The 16,245-nt window shown below is 57.8% G+C and overlaps 2 protein-coding genes across 3 annotated transcripts in view; one reads left to right on the top strand and one right to left on the bottom strand.

Annotated features, from left to right (window-relative positions):
• Positions 1–3,280: 3,280 nt before the first annotated feature.
• Positions 3,281–10,269, bottom strand: USHBP1 (Usher syndrome 1C binding protein 1). The gene is given in 13 exon segments (XM_012654056.1): positions 3,281–3,538; positions 3,784–3,906; positions 4,102–4,208; positions 4,947–5,168; positions 5,703–5,952; positions 6,655–6,810; positions 7,091–7,231; positions 7,403–7,539; positions 7,711–7,836; positions 8,616–9,054; positions 9,520–9,668; positions 9,763–9,860; positions 10,209–10,269. Coding segments are annotated over 12 exon segments (2,094 nt in total). The 5' UTR covers positions 9,817–9,860; positions 10,209–10,269; the 3' UTR covers positions 3,281–3,348.
• Positions 10,270–12,213: 1,944 nt separating this feature from the next.
• The window catches only part of BABAM1 (BRISC and BRCA1 A complex member 1), a 7,645-nt gene continuing 3,613 nt past the window's right edge, over positions 12,214–16,245 (top strand). For both annotated transcript variants that reach the window (XM_012654120.1, XM_012654119.1), the window contains exons 1-6: positions 12,214–12,284; positions 13,180–13,514; positions 14,266–14,324; positions 14,935–15,055; positions 15,137–15,215; positions 15,933–15,957. In XM_012654120.1, coding sequence (XP_012509574.1) covers positions 13,230–13,514; positions 14,266–14,324; positions 14,935–15,055; positions 15,137–15,215; positions 15,933–15,957 — 569 coding nt within the window. In that variant the 5' untranslated portion in view covers positions 12,214–12,284; positions 13,180–13,229. The remainder of the gene's footprint in view (positions 12,285–13,179; positions 13,515–14,265; positions 14,325–14,934; positions 15,056–15,136; positions 15,216–15,932; positions 15,958–16,245) is intronic.

The following is a 16,245-nucleotide window of genomic DNA, read 5'->3' as shown; positions in this document are numbered from 1 at the left end:
GGTCCCTCGCCCGTCACGCGGCTCGAGGCCCCGGAGAGCACGACACCACCACATCGATCGGGCCCCTTCCATCCGCCGGGCGGGCGGGGGGCGGGGGCGGGGGCAGGGGCGCGCGCCGCGGGCTGGGGGCGGGCGCTCGTTGCCCCGGCGACGGCCGCCCTTATAAGGGCATGGGTGGCCGCGCGCGGCGCCAGGCGCCCGGGCCGGCGGGAGGGACGGGGGCGGAGCGCGGGACCGCCGGGCCTGACCCTCCCCCTCCTGCCCCTCCCCCCGCGCCCCCGCCCGCGCCCTGCTCCAGCCTTAACCCCTGGCGGGCCGCGGCGGGGTCCTGGGCCGCGGCTGCCCTCCGCTCTTCCTCGAGCCTCGCCAAGATGTCTCTCCAAAGCCCGCCCCGCCACCTCTGGCCTTGGACGTTGTGTCGCTCAACCGCCCTCCGGGCGCCCCTCGGAACGCCCCCCTCCAACGCATTCCCGGCAGAAGCTGTGACAGGGGGCCAGTTGCACCCGGGGGGCACGCCCCTGTGCAAGACACACGCACACCGTGGAGCATTTCTTTGCACAGTTGCGTGGTGGACTGTGTTCGCTTCCACTTCCAGAGAGTCGCCGCATCAAACCCCGCCACCCCACCCTTTCCCTGCCTGGGTTAGCACCTGGTGCCTGCAGTCTCCAGGGGAAGGAATGTTGTGGTCTGAGGCTGGCTGCCTGGGGGCGAGGTCAGGGGGCCCCGCTCCAGAATTTCAGGCCTCTGGGGGCAGGGCGCCCACCGGCCCAGCGCGGCTGGAGGCGGCGGGAATGCCCACCTCCCCTGCCGGGGCCTGCCCCCTTTCCCGTTTCATTTCCTTTTCTTTCTGTGCTTTACAGAAAGGGCTTGGTCTGGCGGCCAGCTGTACTGCAGATGTCTTTTCCAGGCTCCCTGGAGCCTCCCAGCTGCCACCCGCCTCCAATCCCTGCACCACTATCTCACCCAACCCTCCAGACTTGGGGCTGGGGCCCTACCAGCATTTATTAAGCACCCTTTGTATGCAAGGCCTGGCCTCCTCTGGCTCTGGGCCTGTTAACATTTAACTGGCTGGAAAAAAGCCCTTCTCCCAGCCCTTAGGGGTGACCTTTCACCTCAGAGTCCCTCAGGCCCAGCCACCCAGCCTGTTCTCTGCCCAGCCCTGGGCCCAGAGCTGGACACCTGAGAGCTCCAGGCAGGACAGCAATGCCAGCCTGCTCACCTGCCCTTATGCCTCCTCCTTCCTAGATGATACTTGAGGGGACACCCTCCCCAGAGGGAGGTGGGAAGATGCTTGGAGATCGTGCAACACTTAAAGGGAAACTGAGGTTCAAGGAGAGCCAACACACCTAGCCCTGGGCCTCTTGATCTCCCCCAGGGAAGGTCTGGCTGAGTGGGAGGTAGAGGAGGGCTTAGTAAATACAGAAAGCAGGAAGGACGAGGGTTAGATATGAGGAAAGACTTCCCATGGGTCTGACTGGAGTAGGGCTGGACCCACAGCCTTATGTAAGCCCCGCTGGGGAAGTGGGGGAGGGTGGTCTGGGTGGGCAGAGAGGACCTTTTGGTTCTGGGGCTGCTGGCAATGTAGGGGCATGGCTGGTTTTTTGGGGTGAGGACAGGGAACATAGGTCCCTGGCCTGGATCTGCTGGTATCCTTGGTAGGGGGCACTGGGGTGAGATTTCAGAGAAGGGATTAAATAGGGGACTTAGAAGGAAGAGAAGGGTCAGGGAAGAGGGGGAGGCGCGAAGGGGAGGGCACAGGGAACTGGGGTTTGTGGGAGCTGAGTCTAGCCGCGGGGGCTTAGAAGGGGGGCCTGGGGCTGGGTGAGAGCCAGGGGGAGAAGGACCACCACAGATCCCGGAATCTCCAGTAGTTCCAGTCCGCCCCCCCACCCCCGGACCTGCCTGGGGGGTGGGTTGAGGCTCGGCCCCGCCCCCCTGACCCCTGCCCGTGGCCCCGCGGTGACATTTGACCTTGCGGCAGCCACAGACCAGGGACAAAAGGGCCTAGGCCCATCTGCCGCGGGGGCGCAGGTGGCAACAGTCAGACTGGGCTCCCGCAGCCTGGGAACCTGCCCCCCCCGCCCCCCCCCAGCAAGTGACCTTGGCTCCCTTTGCCCTTCCACGGGCAACCTGGTGGAACTGGGGGCTAAGGTCAGGCTTAGACTCTTGGGGAAGGGGGACAAGAGGGAGGAAATTCAGCTTCTCTGCCCTCCACCCATGGACAGCGTGGCCTGTCTCAGTTTCCCTGCTTTCTTCAAAGCCAGAAGCCGGGTCCAAAGAGAGCACTGGGGTCCCAAGGTCACCGTGGCAAGGGCACTCACTTGGGAGGACCGTGTCCCCACTTCGTATTCCGCCTCTCGGGTCAGGAGGACCTGAGGGTTCAGGCCACTGACTGGCGCTGACCTCAGGCCAGCCTGTCCCCCCTGGGAAAGGCAGCCCCCCTGCACACACCTGCACAGTTGTGGCCTCGAGCGCCCGCCACACCCCCCAAGCTGGGGACCAAAACCTTTCTAATCCCTGCTTTGGGTTTCAGCTACCACCCAGGAGTGTACATCTGGCCACTAATCCCAGCCCAGGCCCCCTCTCCTGACCCAGCCAGCCTGCTGGGGGGGATCTATGCAAATGACATGCTAATCAGCTGCCTGCTATTAACCTGGTACAAACACTTCCCATAGCTCCGTTCCCCAAGAGAAAGCTCGAACTTCTCAAGCTGGACACAGTGGTCCAGACCTCCTTGCCCACCACTGGTATGTATACCGAGTTCCTCTCCAAGTACAATGCCACCGAGTTCCAGGCTTTTACCTTTGCTGTGCCTGTCCTCTACCCAGAAACCTTATCTGCCCTTTAGGAGCAAGCTCTCGACCACACACTGAACTGGAACCTTTCAGCCTCAGTGTCCCCCTCTGGGATATGGATATCTTCCTCTTCGAGAGCATCTGCCAGGAATGGGCAGGGAAAGATGTGTCCTGCGCCCATGGGGACCCCTCCCTGGGCTTATGAGGCAGAGGACAGTAGGAACTTCAGCTCTGGCTGTGCAACCTCACTGATCTTCAGATTGCCCCAGTCCCGGGAACCTGGGCTCACAGCCCAAGTTGCTTTTGGCTGTGCCCACTAGACATACCGAGAAATTCACACCCCTCTTGGTGCCAGACCAAAGACACTGAGTCTTTCTCAAATGCTTGGACACCCCCCATCAGGCCCTTGACACCCACGTGCACCAGCCCCCATCACACCAAACGCACCCCCAGACACAAAGTCAGGCTGCACGACATAATGTCACTCCAGGACAGTTTATGACATGGCCTGCCACAACTGTCTGGCACATCCAGACACAGCTGGGTGCGGGGCCTACAAAAAGGTCTCCCCCAGTCGGGGAGGCAGGCGGGGTGGCCTGGGCTTCCCCAGGGCCCCTGCAGTGGCTTCTAGCACTGCCAGCTCCTTGGCGTGCTGGGTCTCCATGAGCGCCATCTGCTGCTCCAGCTTCCGACGTTGCTCTTCCTGCTTCCGGTGGGCTCCTCGAAAGGCCAGGACCAGGGCGCTGGAGGTGAGGGGGATGGCTAAGCCAGGAAAGGCAGGGGCTGCATGCGCCCCTTCCCAGGCTGGGAGCTCTTGGGGATTGGGTCTTCCTGGGCTCCCAGCATCACTCGGCAAGGGCTGGGCTTACACCAGGCATCAGGGGAGGTGTGGGAGGGATTGAACTTGTCGCCTATCTCACAGGAGGCCCGGAGAGACCCAGGAATGCATCTGAGATCGCAGTGGAGGAGGTACAAGATGGGGGCCCACCTGTGAGCTCTGCATAAATCGCTGTTCAGCTCAGCACCCTGAGCCCGTCTGGCTCGCCCCTTCTGAGCCACCTGTTCCAGCTTCTCTCGCAGAGACTGGAGCTGCTCGCGCAGGTCCACGGCCCTGATGCAGCGGGCCGGGGGGGGGGGGTGGTTCACAGCCACAGCCAATTCTATCTCCCTCCCCTCCTGCCCCCCACCTGCCCACAGTGTTTCCATGGGAACACACCTGTATGCAGGTGTACACCTTGGCCTCTGCCACGCAGAACATCCCCATGGGCTGTTGGCCCCCCGCCCCCAGCCCAGGTCAGGCACACACCTGGTGAGCGACGCTGCCAGTTCCTGCGCTAATTTATCTGGATCCCACACTCTGCCCACCTGGCCTCCATCAATGCCACCAATGCCACCAGGGACAACAGGAGGGCCCTAAAGGCGGCAGAAGAGAAGGAAGTGACATTAGTCTAAGCTTGTGTGTGCTCAGCCCAAGCTGGACATGGAGGCTGCCCTTCTGGAGACCTCAGCGTGGTGAGATACACCAATAAGGGTAGAATTGCTCCCTGACAAGTGAATAACAACAGGGGACCTCATCTGAAGGCAGTCCAGGAGGGCTTCCTTGAAGAAGCGATGTTTAAGCTCAGACCTGCAGGGGGCTGGGGACTTTATTACATGCAGAGGGAGGTGACCAGTGTTCCTGGCAGGGTGCAGCATGTACAAAGCCCTGGAGCTGGGAGCGATGACTCGAACTGCACTAAGAAGCCTGAACTTTGGGTGTTCTAGAAGCCACTGAAGGCCTTAAGCAGAGGACAAGCATGATCAGACAGAAATGGGAAAAAGGGAAAGGACTGAGAGGAGGCTGGTTCCAAAATCTAGGAGATCAGCCTCGTTTGGGGGAGTGAGGGACAAAGAAGGGGGAGTATGGACCAGCCTGGGGGTGGGAAGAAAGAGGTTCAAGTTTGAGTGGAAGATGCTAAACCCCGTGGGCTCGATACCCTCAAAGAAAGAACCCCCAAAGTGCAGGCGGGAGCTTTGACATGAAGCATAACGATGCAACTGGCTTCTCTGTGCAGAAATGGAAACTGAGGCTCAGAGAGGGCTGTGATTGGCCAGGGCCACACAGCCAGTAGTACGCTGCTATCCCTACCAGGTCCAGACAGGGATGCTCACCTGGGACCATTCCTCCTCGTCCCCACTGCTTCCACCTCCGCTGCTGTCTCCGCCACTGCCACTCGGCCCGCCAGCCCGGAGCTGTGCCCGCTCCCACCGCAGCTGCTCCAGCAGGAGCACGTGAGCCGGGCCCTGGGCTCAGAGCGCAGCCTCCCGCAGTTCCAGGCCCCGCTTTTCCCGCCGCACCAGTTGCAGCCGCAGCATCAGGTCTGCCAGGGACTCCTGAGGGACCGAGGAGGGAGCAGAGAATTCTGCCTCTAGGGTCAACTTCTGGGGAAACTGAGGCCCCAAGAGGTACCCACTGAGCACAGGTTAGGCAAAAACTCTGAGCTTCATCATGACCTTCCTCCCTTAAAAGCTACAGCTGTAGAAATGGTATTTCTGAGAGGGCAAGTATCCTAGACAAGGTCAAGCAGCAGCTTAGTGGAAGGTTCTGGAGTTCTCCAACTCCAGATCCTCATGTCTTTGATGCCAGACTACAAACCCCAGATTACGTTCCTTGTCCCTATCTCTTCCCATAGGAAGGGCATTTTGGAAAGTCGCATTCAGAGTTGAATGAGAAACTGAATCCCAAAGGACAAACTCCTATTCACTCCTCAAAACCCCAGCTCCAATTCCTCTTCCTCCAAGAAGCCTGCCCCCAGCCCAGCAGAACTCTCCTTTGCTCCTTGGTCCCCCAACCACAGCCCTCTCAGCCTCATCAAAGGGTTTTCCCCACCAGGAAAGACTGACACAGTGGCCAGAGCTCATTTGTACCCTTGTGTCCACCAGGTCCTGCTGGATCTGCATCTTTTCCAGCCGGGGCAAGGCTGGGCCAGGCTGGGTCCCCAGAATGGCCTGCACTATGGCTTCTGCACGGGGCACAGTGGGCATGGGTGCCAAGGTAGATCCAGGCTCTGGGAGAATCTTCACCAGAGCACGGCGCTCCTGGAGACGCTGGATGTAATCTCGGAGCTGGATAGCCACTTCCTGTGGTGTGGGCTTATCCACACTGCTGCCCTCCGGGCTACAGAAAACAGGAGGGGCCTGTGTCAACAGTGGCAGTCATGGATGGGTTAACTTCTTGCCAACCTTGGTAGGCTCTATCATCTTCTATCTCACTGACCATGATGGATCCTATGCCATCTGTGGTGGGCCCTGTCACACCAACATGGTGGGCACCATAATGTAAATCCCAACAGGCACCATCTTCCATCAAGACAACATGGTAGAGGCCATTACACCAACCTAGTGGGCATCATTGCTCATGCCAACATGGTGAAAACCATCATGCCAGCCAGCCCAATACGTACCATTGCTCATGCCAACATGGTGGACACCATCATGCCAACCCAATGGGCACCATCGCCCAGATTGACAACCCTGTCTGGAAGCATCAGGCCAACCCCAGTGGGTGCCATCAAACATCAGGCCAACCCCTTTAAGCACCATCATGCCAGTTCTAATCAGTGGGCACCATCATCCATCTTCATGCCAACCCTGGTGAATCCCATGCCAACCCCAAAGGCTGTCAACCACCATGCCAATCTTCTTAAGTAGCAACAGGCCAGGATTGCAGGGCCTCACGTCAACCAACCACAGTGAGTTCTATACCAACCTTGTTAGGCATAGCCATGCCAACCCCAATACGTGGCCAGCTCTGGGAGCCACGTTCCCCAATCAGGACCTCGCTGACTAACCAGTGCAGTTTCCAGGGTTCCCAAGGTACCTTGGCTGTGGACCCTGCAGTGTTCCTCCATCCATGGCAGCCTCTTCTTGTGCCAGCAGCCTCAATGCTTCCTTTTCAGCTGCCTGTAGGTCCCCTGCTCCTGAGTCGGCCTCCCGCAGAGCAAGCAGGGCCCCGTATGCCTCCTCACAGTGCTCACTGTGGGACACTGGTTCTGAGTGCTTTAGGACACCCAGCTCCATCTTGCTGTGTAGGTGCTAGTCCCCACTTGCTCCTGAACCCCTCGCTTCTTCCCCTCCCCTCACCTGTGGAAGCATGCAGACTCCCTCAGCACCCCGGGATTAGAATTGCCTTTAATTAACTTCTGTGGAGGAAAGTGCTTTCTGGCAAGGGCTCTGTCTGCCTCTGTGGATTGGGGCCACCCTGGGAAAGCCCATTGCCTCTCCAGCCAGTGACATCATTGGCAGGGTGCACTGACCTGTACTGCAAGGCCAGACGGAGTGCTGTGGCCTCAGCCTCCCGCTGGCTGAGCTGCATGCTGAGGCCCTCACAGCGGCCCTTGTACCCCTGGAGCACAGCTGACAGCAGACGGTTAAAGCATTTGAGCTTCTCGATGCTCCTGCCTCCGAAGGTGGGGAAGAGGGAAAGTGAGAGGCCTCTCAGTGCAGTCAGGGCCTGATTTCCACCCTTCTTCTCACTCCTGCTCCAGCTCCAGACTCCTAGGTTTATAATTCAGGGTGGGGGTGGGGTGTGCCTGTGCCCTTATGAGCTCAGCATTTGAGGCTCTTACCCCTGGAGCTGCTCCATCTGGGTTTCCATGATGTGCATCTCAGGGGTGAGGGGCTGGGTCGGGAGAGACCCAAGAATCTGGGTGCTAGAATTGCTCTGGAGGCGCCGGAGCAGGGGGTCAGCCAGGGAGAAGGAGTCCTTCTGGGAAGAAGTGATGTGATTCACCCAGATTGTCGCCAAGAGCTCAGGATTGTCAGTTTAGCCCTTTTCCAACCCCAGAAGCTATTGGATCCCACGACCAGGATTTGACTCTCATCCCCCTGAATGCTAAGGACATCGGGACCATGGGTTTGAGCTTCTCACACTCACCTGAGTCCCCCAGGGCTCCCCATCTGCCCCAGAACTGCTGGAACCACTGCCTGAGCCAGCGGCTTGGCTGTGGGAGGGAGGTGGGAAGGGCTCCAGCCTCAGCAGGAAATCCTGCAGCTCCTGAACCTGGGGAGGAGGCGGATGAGGGGGGATGTCAGGCCTGGAGGCTCCAACCACCCTCCAGCCCTCCCCAGGGCCTGTTCCTGGGGAAGTGGCAACAGCCCTGGCTGGAAGGCAGGAACCTCAGATACACACCCTGCCAAATCCCCCACCATATCACCTCGGACATGTCTCTTGGCTGCTCAAGACTTACCTTTCCCAGCAGGGAAATGGGCCCTCCTCTGGAGGGAAATGAATCCACTCCTGTGTGGCTGCCCTGCTGCCCTGAGTCTCTCTACCAGCCCAAGAGGTGGGCTTGCCTCCCATGATGCCATTCAGCCACACGGCTTTAAATCCCACCCGCATGCTGAGGACTCTCAAATGTCCCTCTCCCGGGCCAGGCACCATGGCTCACGCCTGTAATCCTAGCACTCTGGCAGGCCAAGGCGAGAGGATTGCTTGAGCTCAGGAGTTCAAGACCACCACGCCCAGCCCCTTGCCGTTCCTCAAACATGCCAGTCATGCTCCTTTGCATATGCCATGCTCTCTGCCTGGAATGCTCCTCCCCCAGACCCTTGAATGGCTCCTCCCTCACTTCCTTCCGTCTCTATTCAAGCGTCACCTCCTTGGTGGCTTCCCTGATCACCTTAACTAGGATTGCAGAGATGCTTGTCTAGTTGGGTCAGCGGACCCAGCAGTCAGTGCTCCATCAGGGTTTGTGAATGAACAAAGGAATGAACGCTGCCGTGCCAGGCCGGCCTGCCCTTCCAGACAGGGAGCCCTGGGCTCAGGAATGTTCCGCTCACCTCCCTCTGCAGCGTCTCCTTCTCGGCCCGGATGGCCTGCAGGGAAGCCTGTGTGCGGACCAGCTCGTTCTCGCGGCTGCCCAGGGCCAGCCGGAGCCAGGCATTCCTCTCCGCCAGGCAAGCTGCCTCCTGCTGGCAGCCCCCTGCCCCCTCCTGCTTCCTGAGGGGCCCTGGGACCCCCTCGCTTCTCCCCTCTGCCTCCATCAGCCTAGGACAGCTTGGGGGTCGGTGGCGCCAGGCAGCAGCAGCCGCCTCCAGGGAGCTCAGAGCATGTTGGAGGGTCTGAAACACATCAGGGGTCCCAGTCCCGGAGGAGACAGTCTCTCTGTCCTGCAGGGCTGCCTCTGGGACCTGGTGGGCTTCCACTGCAGGCTCATGGGGTCCCTCAGAGGCTGAGGCCGGTCCTCTGCCAGAGTCCCCATCAGTCTCCTTGTCAGTCCTGTGAACACCAGCTTAGAAACTTTAGCCACCCAATGCTGGGCAGAGAATTCTGGGGGCTTAAACATCAGGGTCCTTGGGAGGTGTGAGCAGGGCAGGGAGTTGGCAAGAGCTGCGTGTTCTGGAGCTGGTGTCTGGGGTGAGACAGGGAGGAGCCTGGACAGTGGTCCAGCAGGGAGACCTGGGCTGGGGAGGCAGCGCGAAGAACGAGCTGCAGTGTGCGCAGTGAGGAAGGGCACCTTGCCTGCCTTCGCACAGTGCAGGCAAAGACCGGGAGGTAAGAGATAGAAGGTTCTGGGCAACTGGCATACAGGAGCTGTGTGTCAAGGCCAGGGATGCCTTCTGCAGGGCTGAAAGTTGGGCTGAGGGCAATGGGGAGCCATGGCAGGTGTGTGAGCAGGGGAGGGGCATTGGCAGGTCCATGGATGGCAAAGATGTGCCTGGGCATGGGCCAAGCAGGTCTTACCTGCTCCCTAGGCCCTGGTCACTGACTCCTGCCATGGGGCCCAACAACTCTGGTCCGAAGCTGTCTGGAGGCAGCACAGGGCTGGGCTTGGAGGTCCCACTGGCTGCCTCAGCCTCCTCTGAACTCTCGGCCACGGGATCCAGTTCACCCTGCAAATGACCCCCAGGGCCCATTTCTGAGCCAGGCAGGGCCAGACATTGGGGTCCTGTGGAGCTGGGTGTGGTGGGGGAGGGGGACACTTACTGGCGTAGCATGCCTCCCTCGCCGGCTTCGGGGCCGTGTGGCCCAGGCACTCATTGCTGTCCAGAAACCAGTGCCCTCTGAATGCTCCGTTCTCACCCCTAAAAACACAGCCTGCTCTCAGCTCCTGCCTTCGTTGTCCTGGGCAAGTGATGGCTTCAATTTCCTTTTCCGTGAAATGGGGCATTGAATTCTCTCCTGGAGGGGGTCTTGAGTTATTAGTGTTGATTAGGCACATTTGAATGCCTCCCTTGACAGGCAGTTCACTACCTCAAGGTTGCCCTGACCTCCCCCTTCTCCTCTTCCTCCTTTACTTTCACTACCTCTGTGCTCCCCTTCCTCTGCTATCTGGACCTCGGATCGGGATCCAAGAGTCACCTCTCCTTCCCAGGGTCTTCCTAAATCGGAGGCCCCCAATCCTGGGGTTCAGCCCCTTCAGAACCCTCTACCTCTCTGTTCCTGTGGGGACACCTTGGGCAGAGGCCTGAGTCCCTGGACACTCTTGGGGTCCCTCTGGCCGGCTCAGGCTTGGGCTGGCCAAGGCTGGCCTGGGAGGGGCCGGGAAACAGGAAACCCCCTCCCCTGGTCATGTGACTTGTTATTGTACCATTTCCTTCTTGAGGACAGCAGCTTCCTCCAGCCCCAGAGGGGGGCATGTGTTTAACTCCCAAGGTGGCAGCTCCTTCTAATCCAAGCCCATGGCTCCTTCACCTCCAACACTTGGATTTTATTTCTCAAGAGCCATAATGTTCCCCTGGGCTGACGCTTTTCATCTGGGTCCCCTGTGAGCTTCTCTTCTCTGCCTGTCCCTTCACTATGGGGTCACAGTTCTCATTCACCTCAGTCACAGACAGATCTGGGTTTGGTAACCTTGAGCAAGTGATATCCCTCTCTGAACCTCAGTTTCCCCAGCTCTAAAATGGGGGTAATGACAGCATTTCCCTCACAATGTCATGGGAGCTTTAAAAAGCAATTTGCACAAAGCCCAGCACCATCGGGGAGCTGAATCACACAGGCGCTTCTTGTTCTGTCCTACCTCTCTGGCCGTCCCATCTTGGCTTCCTCTGCCAGCTCCTGTTTCTCCTCCATAAATGCTACATTCTCCGGAGCCTGGATGGGTCCCCACATCCTCCACATTTTTCCTGCACCCACCTCTAATAGGTCTCCATCCATAGTCATAGCCCATGTCTCTGCCCTCCCGGCTTGATGCCAGCTCAGCTCCCTCCTTGGGCTCTCTGCCCACTCGACTCCCTTTCCCACCCAAGTCCTGGAGACAGGGATCTCGCACTTCCCCTCCCCTGCTCACACACCTTCCCTGGCTCCCCTTTGCCCTTCACCCTGGCACTCAAGGCTCTTGCTGCCCACCTGTCCCCATGCACGCCCTATGCTCTAGCCACGGTGACCTCCTCCATGGATAGCAGGTTTGCAACTCTCTCACCCTCCTGGACTTTTGTAACCTCTGCCTGAAACACCTTTTCCGTCCTTCTGCATTTGGTTAAAATTGTGCAGAGCCTGGAGTCTGATTCTTCCTGCCTCTGTGTCTTCCAGGGAAGAAAGGTGGTGGGGAGAGAAGTCGCAGTTCTCTGACTTGGGGAGTTCACTGAATTTCCCACTTTTAGCTTCTGCCTCAGCTATATTGACCTGTTAGAGGCTCCACAGCCACTCCAGGGCTCTCCCAAGCCTCCAGTACTTTGCCCAGGCGGTTCCTTCTGCCTGGAATGCCTTTGACCCCTTGTTTTTCTGGCAAATTCTTCATCTTTCATGGCTCAGCTTACAAAGCCCTTCCTGGCTATACTTGAATCAGAGCCTGGCTGATGTGCAGGCTGAACTGAGCCTTTCACGAGTAAACTGAGGCTTTGAATGGCTTTTAAACGGTTCTGGGGCTAAGGTGGGAAATGTACATGAAGAAAGCAGGCAGGTTTGAAATACATCTGGATTAGTATTTTTGATTTATGCAAATATATGTAAAATAAAAGGCAGACGAGTAATGGGGCGGGCCTTGGAGGCCCAGGCCACGCCCACCCCATCCGGGAAACCTCACCCCACGCTGACGGGCCAACTCGACCAATCACCAATCAGCTCCGTCTTTTCCTATAAATCCCGCCCAACTCAATTCCACTCAGCTTATCACATCGCAAGCTAGGCCGTCTCCATCCCTCTGAGCCTATTACATTGCAAGGCCCTCCCTTCTGCCTCATTTTAGCCTATCACGGTAGAAACACTGGTCAGTGTAGTTCGATCCGTCTGCAAACATGAAAAATCTCACTAATCTTGTTTTAGCCAATCATATTTTACACTGCGCTCCCAGGGCAGCCTATCGCATTCGGGACCCCGACCCCAGCACAGTCGCAGCCTATCAGCTTCCAAGTCCTCTCCAGCCTCTCCAGATTCTCTCTCTGCTCGACCGGACGCCCACTGAACTACAGTTCCCAGGAGGCGCTGGGGCCACGCCGCCTAACTTCCGGCTGAAAAATGGCGACTTCTTAGAGAGTCCACGGCTGGTTTGGAGGGAGGCTCAGGCTACGGTGAGGATAAGTTGGGTGATTAAAGCGTAAAAGGGTGCGGGGCCCGTCCCTAGAGGCCCAGTTCTTTTTGCCCCAGAGGTCTAGCCTCTCGCCGTCCCTGAAGCTTCTGCCTTCATTTCTGGTTTCTCCTGCAGTCTAGCCTCCATCCTTCTTGCTGTAACTATAGCTCTGTTGTTTTTCTTAAAGGCGGTGGGGGCTGCAAGGCACCCAGAGACCATCTTGGGAAGCCCATGCCTATTGCCCAGATAGGCAAACTGTTCCATTGGCGCCCCGTTTCTCTCCAAAGGGACCCATAACACTCAGATCCGTGCGCCTCCCTTGTGCAGACACCCGCTGGTCTGCCCAGGGCCCACTGGGGAGAATCCCAGAGGTTATTCCTTTATTCACCAAGACATTTTCAGTTTCGGATAACAGAAAACCCAACTGAATCTGGCTTAAGCAAGAAAGGGAGGTTAGTGGCTTATAGATTGGATCCAAGCATAGCTAGGTCCAGGTGGTCAGAAATCGATCTGCCGTTTTCTGGGCGTCACTTCAGGCACTCGACTCTCTTTCCCCTCTTAGAGGCAAAGAGGCTCCTGGCAGCTCTCAACCTCTATACTCCCAGGTCTGCAACCCTAATGGGAGTCTCCTCCCTGGCACTATTGGAAGTCCCAGATCTCCCACTGCCTGGCCAGTTTTCAGTCACGAGCCCATCTCTGAGCCATTGGGGTGAGCCCTGCAGAAAAAAATGGGAGACTGTTCTGTCATGTCAGAAGGGTGCTGGGCTGATAGGTGTAAAAGGCACCCATTCTAGCTTAGGAAACAGAGTCCCTAAGAGGAGTGACCCTTACAGTCAGTAAGCAGCTCATGACCCATCTTCTTTATTAGTGACCAAATGTTTTAAAAACCCCTAAAGGGAGGATCCTGGCTTCGCCTGTTCCTGCTGCATCCAGCCACACAGGAGCCATGGAAGTGGCAGAACCCGGCAGCCCCACTGAGGAGGAGGAGGAGGAAGAGGAGCAGTTGGCAGAGCCTAGGCCGCGCACACGCTCCAACCCTGAAGGGGCCGAGGACCGGGCACTGGGGACTCAGGCCAGCGTGGGCAGCCGCAGTGAGGGTGAGGGCGAGGCAGCCAGTGCTGATGATGGGACCCCCAGTGCTCCAGGAGCCGGCCCCAAGCCCTGGCAGGTGCCTCCACCAACCCCTGAGGTCCAGGTTCGGACACCAAGGGTCAACTGTCCAGAGAAGGTGGTGAGTAGGGGGTTTGGCCTGAGGCTTTGGGGTGCTAGGGAACCTTGAGTTAAACACTCTTGCTTGGGGATACACTCTGCATACATTCCGTTTGTGTTGGTTCTCTATGGCTGCCACAGGTTACCGCAGACTTGGTGGCTTACAGCAACAGAAATTTATTCTCACCGTTCTGGAGGCCAGAAGCCTGAAATCAAGGTGTCAGCAGGGCTGTGCCCCCTCTGGAGGTTCCAGGGGAGGATCCTTCCTTGCCTCTTCCAGCTTCTGGTAGCTCCAGGCATTCTTTGGCTTGTGGCTGCATCACTCCAATCTCTGCCTTCTTCCTCATATGGTCTTCGTCTCTGTGTCTCCTTCTCTTCTGTCTCCTATAAAGACGCTTGTCGTTGAATCAGGATGATTTTATCTGAACACCTTTACCTTAATTACATCTGTAAAGACGCTGATTCCAAATAAGGTCACGTTCTGACGTTCTGGGTGGACATGTCTTTTGGGAGCCACAGTTCAACCCACTATGTCCTCATTTTTATGTTTCTGTGTCAGACGTTCTCTACTTTATTTATTTGTTCATCAACCTGGACTCCCAGTCCAGTATTCTTTCTGCTGAGCCATTAGCTTCCAAAGAGGATGGCTTGGCTGGAACTGGAGGTCACCGTACTGCCTTTTCAGACAGGGCTGCTTGCAGAGGGCCGGCGAGTGGCATGGGGGCTGGCGTTGAAGTCAAAGCACCCCTCTCTACCCTCCACCTTCCTTTCAGATCATCTGCCTGGACCTGTCAGAGGAAATGTCACTGCCAAAGCTGGAGTCGTTCAATGGGTAAGAGGGACATTTGGGAACATTTTGGGAGAGGCCAGCCCAAAACATATGGGGCCTTCACTCTGAGACTCACAGCAGCTTGCTCTGGCAGTATCAGAGAGTAGCAAGGACAACTGGCTGCGGCCCCTCGGGGCTCTGTTCACAGCAATGGCTTGGAGACTCTGAGAAACAAAGCGACTCGCCCATGGTCTCACAGCAATTGGGCAGAGCCGGGATTCACACCCAGGTCTGGCTGACCCCAAAGCCCTTGCTTTGGGAGTCATGTGCTCCCTCCCGAGAGAGCCTCTTGCCCTCTGGGTCTCTGTGGGGTCAGGCAGCAGGGCCTGGGTGGGCCTTGAGGGGCTCCCGGGAGATGCTAAGGACGAGACCTTCCCTTCACTGGTACCCACGACTGCCTACGGCTGAGGGAAGTTCCAGCAGGGCCTCCAGAGGGACCCATTTGGAGAGGACAAGAGGTCAGAGGTCAGCAGTGCTGGGTTTGCGGCCAGGCTCCGCCAGCCACCTGCTGTGTGATCAGAGCCTCCAGGGCCTTATTGTGGGGCTGCTAGAGGGTTCTCAGGGGTGGATGGGTGAGGGGACGTTAACCCTCCTCCACTCTCTGCCTCCCCAGCTCCAAAACCAATGCCCTCAACGTCTCGCAGAAGATGATCGAGATGTTCGTGCGGACAAAACACAAGATTGGCAAGAGCCACGAGTTCGCGCTGGTGGTGGTGAACGATGACACGGCCTGGGTGAGGCTGGGGCTGCGGTGGGTGCCCTGGGGTCCGCTGAGGGCCAGGAAGCACCCTGCTGAGGCCTGTGCTTCTTTGCAGCTGTCCGGCCTGACCTCCGACCCCCGCGAGCTCTGCAGCTGCCTCTACGATCTGGAGACGGCGTCCTGTTCCACCTTTAGTATCCTTCCCAGCGGGGGCACCCCACGGAGGGGCTGGCCCGGGAAGCCTGAGCCACGCAGAGGGCGGGCTCAGGTTTAGGTCCCAGCTCTGCTGTAACAGACAAGTCATCTCTCTGAGCCTCAGTTTCCCCGTCTATACCATGGGAAACATAAAACTGCCCACCCTGCAGAGCTGCTATGAAGATAAAGTAATAATGTAGAAGGAATAGCAGCTGATTTGGGCTCAGGGTGTTCAAAATGCACCTGCATGGGGAGCACCCACCCAGGGCCAGCTATACGGTCAGTGCTCAATAAATGGTAACGTGACAGAAGTCACAATTGCTGCAGCCCTTTGAGCTTGGGCATACCACGTTTTGTGCTAATGTGAACATTAAAGGCTCATGTGTGGCCCCAAACTTAAATATTAATAGGATGTGATTCCTGTGAGTTAAAAAAAGCAAGCCATGGTGAGTATTAGGGAGAGAGGAACAGGGACACTGTGGCCCTTTCATTGTACGGAGAGTGGCCCCAGCTCTGAAGGAAAAGGGAGCTTTGACTTATCATCCAATGCTACAACCCTGTTTTGTGATCTGTGCTGAGGCTCAGAGAGGGCAAGTGACTTGGCCAGGGTCACAGTGCCTGCTGAGGTGCCCGGGCTCTCCCAACGTTAGGGTCCTGTCGCCTGTCCCTGCCTACCCATGCTCTGCCACCAGTCTTCTCCTTAGCGCCCCCAACAGATCTGGAAGGTCTCTTCAGCCTCATGTAAGTCGCTGGTGGGGAAATTGTTGTTCACCTTTCAAGAGAAGGATCACTTCTGGGTAAAAGCCCCAAACAGCTCAGAAATAATCTAGGGAGCCCTGGCCAGACGTGGTGGCTCACGCCTGTAATCCCAGCACTCTGGGAGGCTAAGGCAGAAGGATCGCTTGAGGCCAGGAGTTCGAGGCCAGCCTGAGCAAGAGCAAGACCCTATCTCTACAAAAAAATAGAAAAATTAGCCGGGCATGGTGGTGCATGCCTGTAGTCCCAGCTACTCGGGAGGCTGAGGCAGGA

The sequence above is a fragment of the Propithecus coquereli genome, unplaced genomic scaffold (assembly GCF_000956105.1).
Source record: "Propithecus coquereli isolate 6110/MARCELLA unplaced genomic scaffold, Pcoq_1.0 Scaffold438, whole genome shotgun sequence".
Taxonomy (NCBI): Eukaryota; Metazoa; Chordata; class Mammalia; order Primates; family Indriidae; genus Propithecus; species Propithecus coquereli.
The sequence above is the reverse complement of the archived record's forward strand: the minus strand, read 5'-3'. Positions and strand labels throughout refer to the sequence as shown.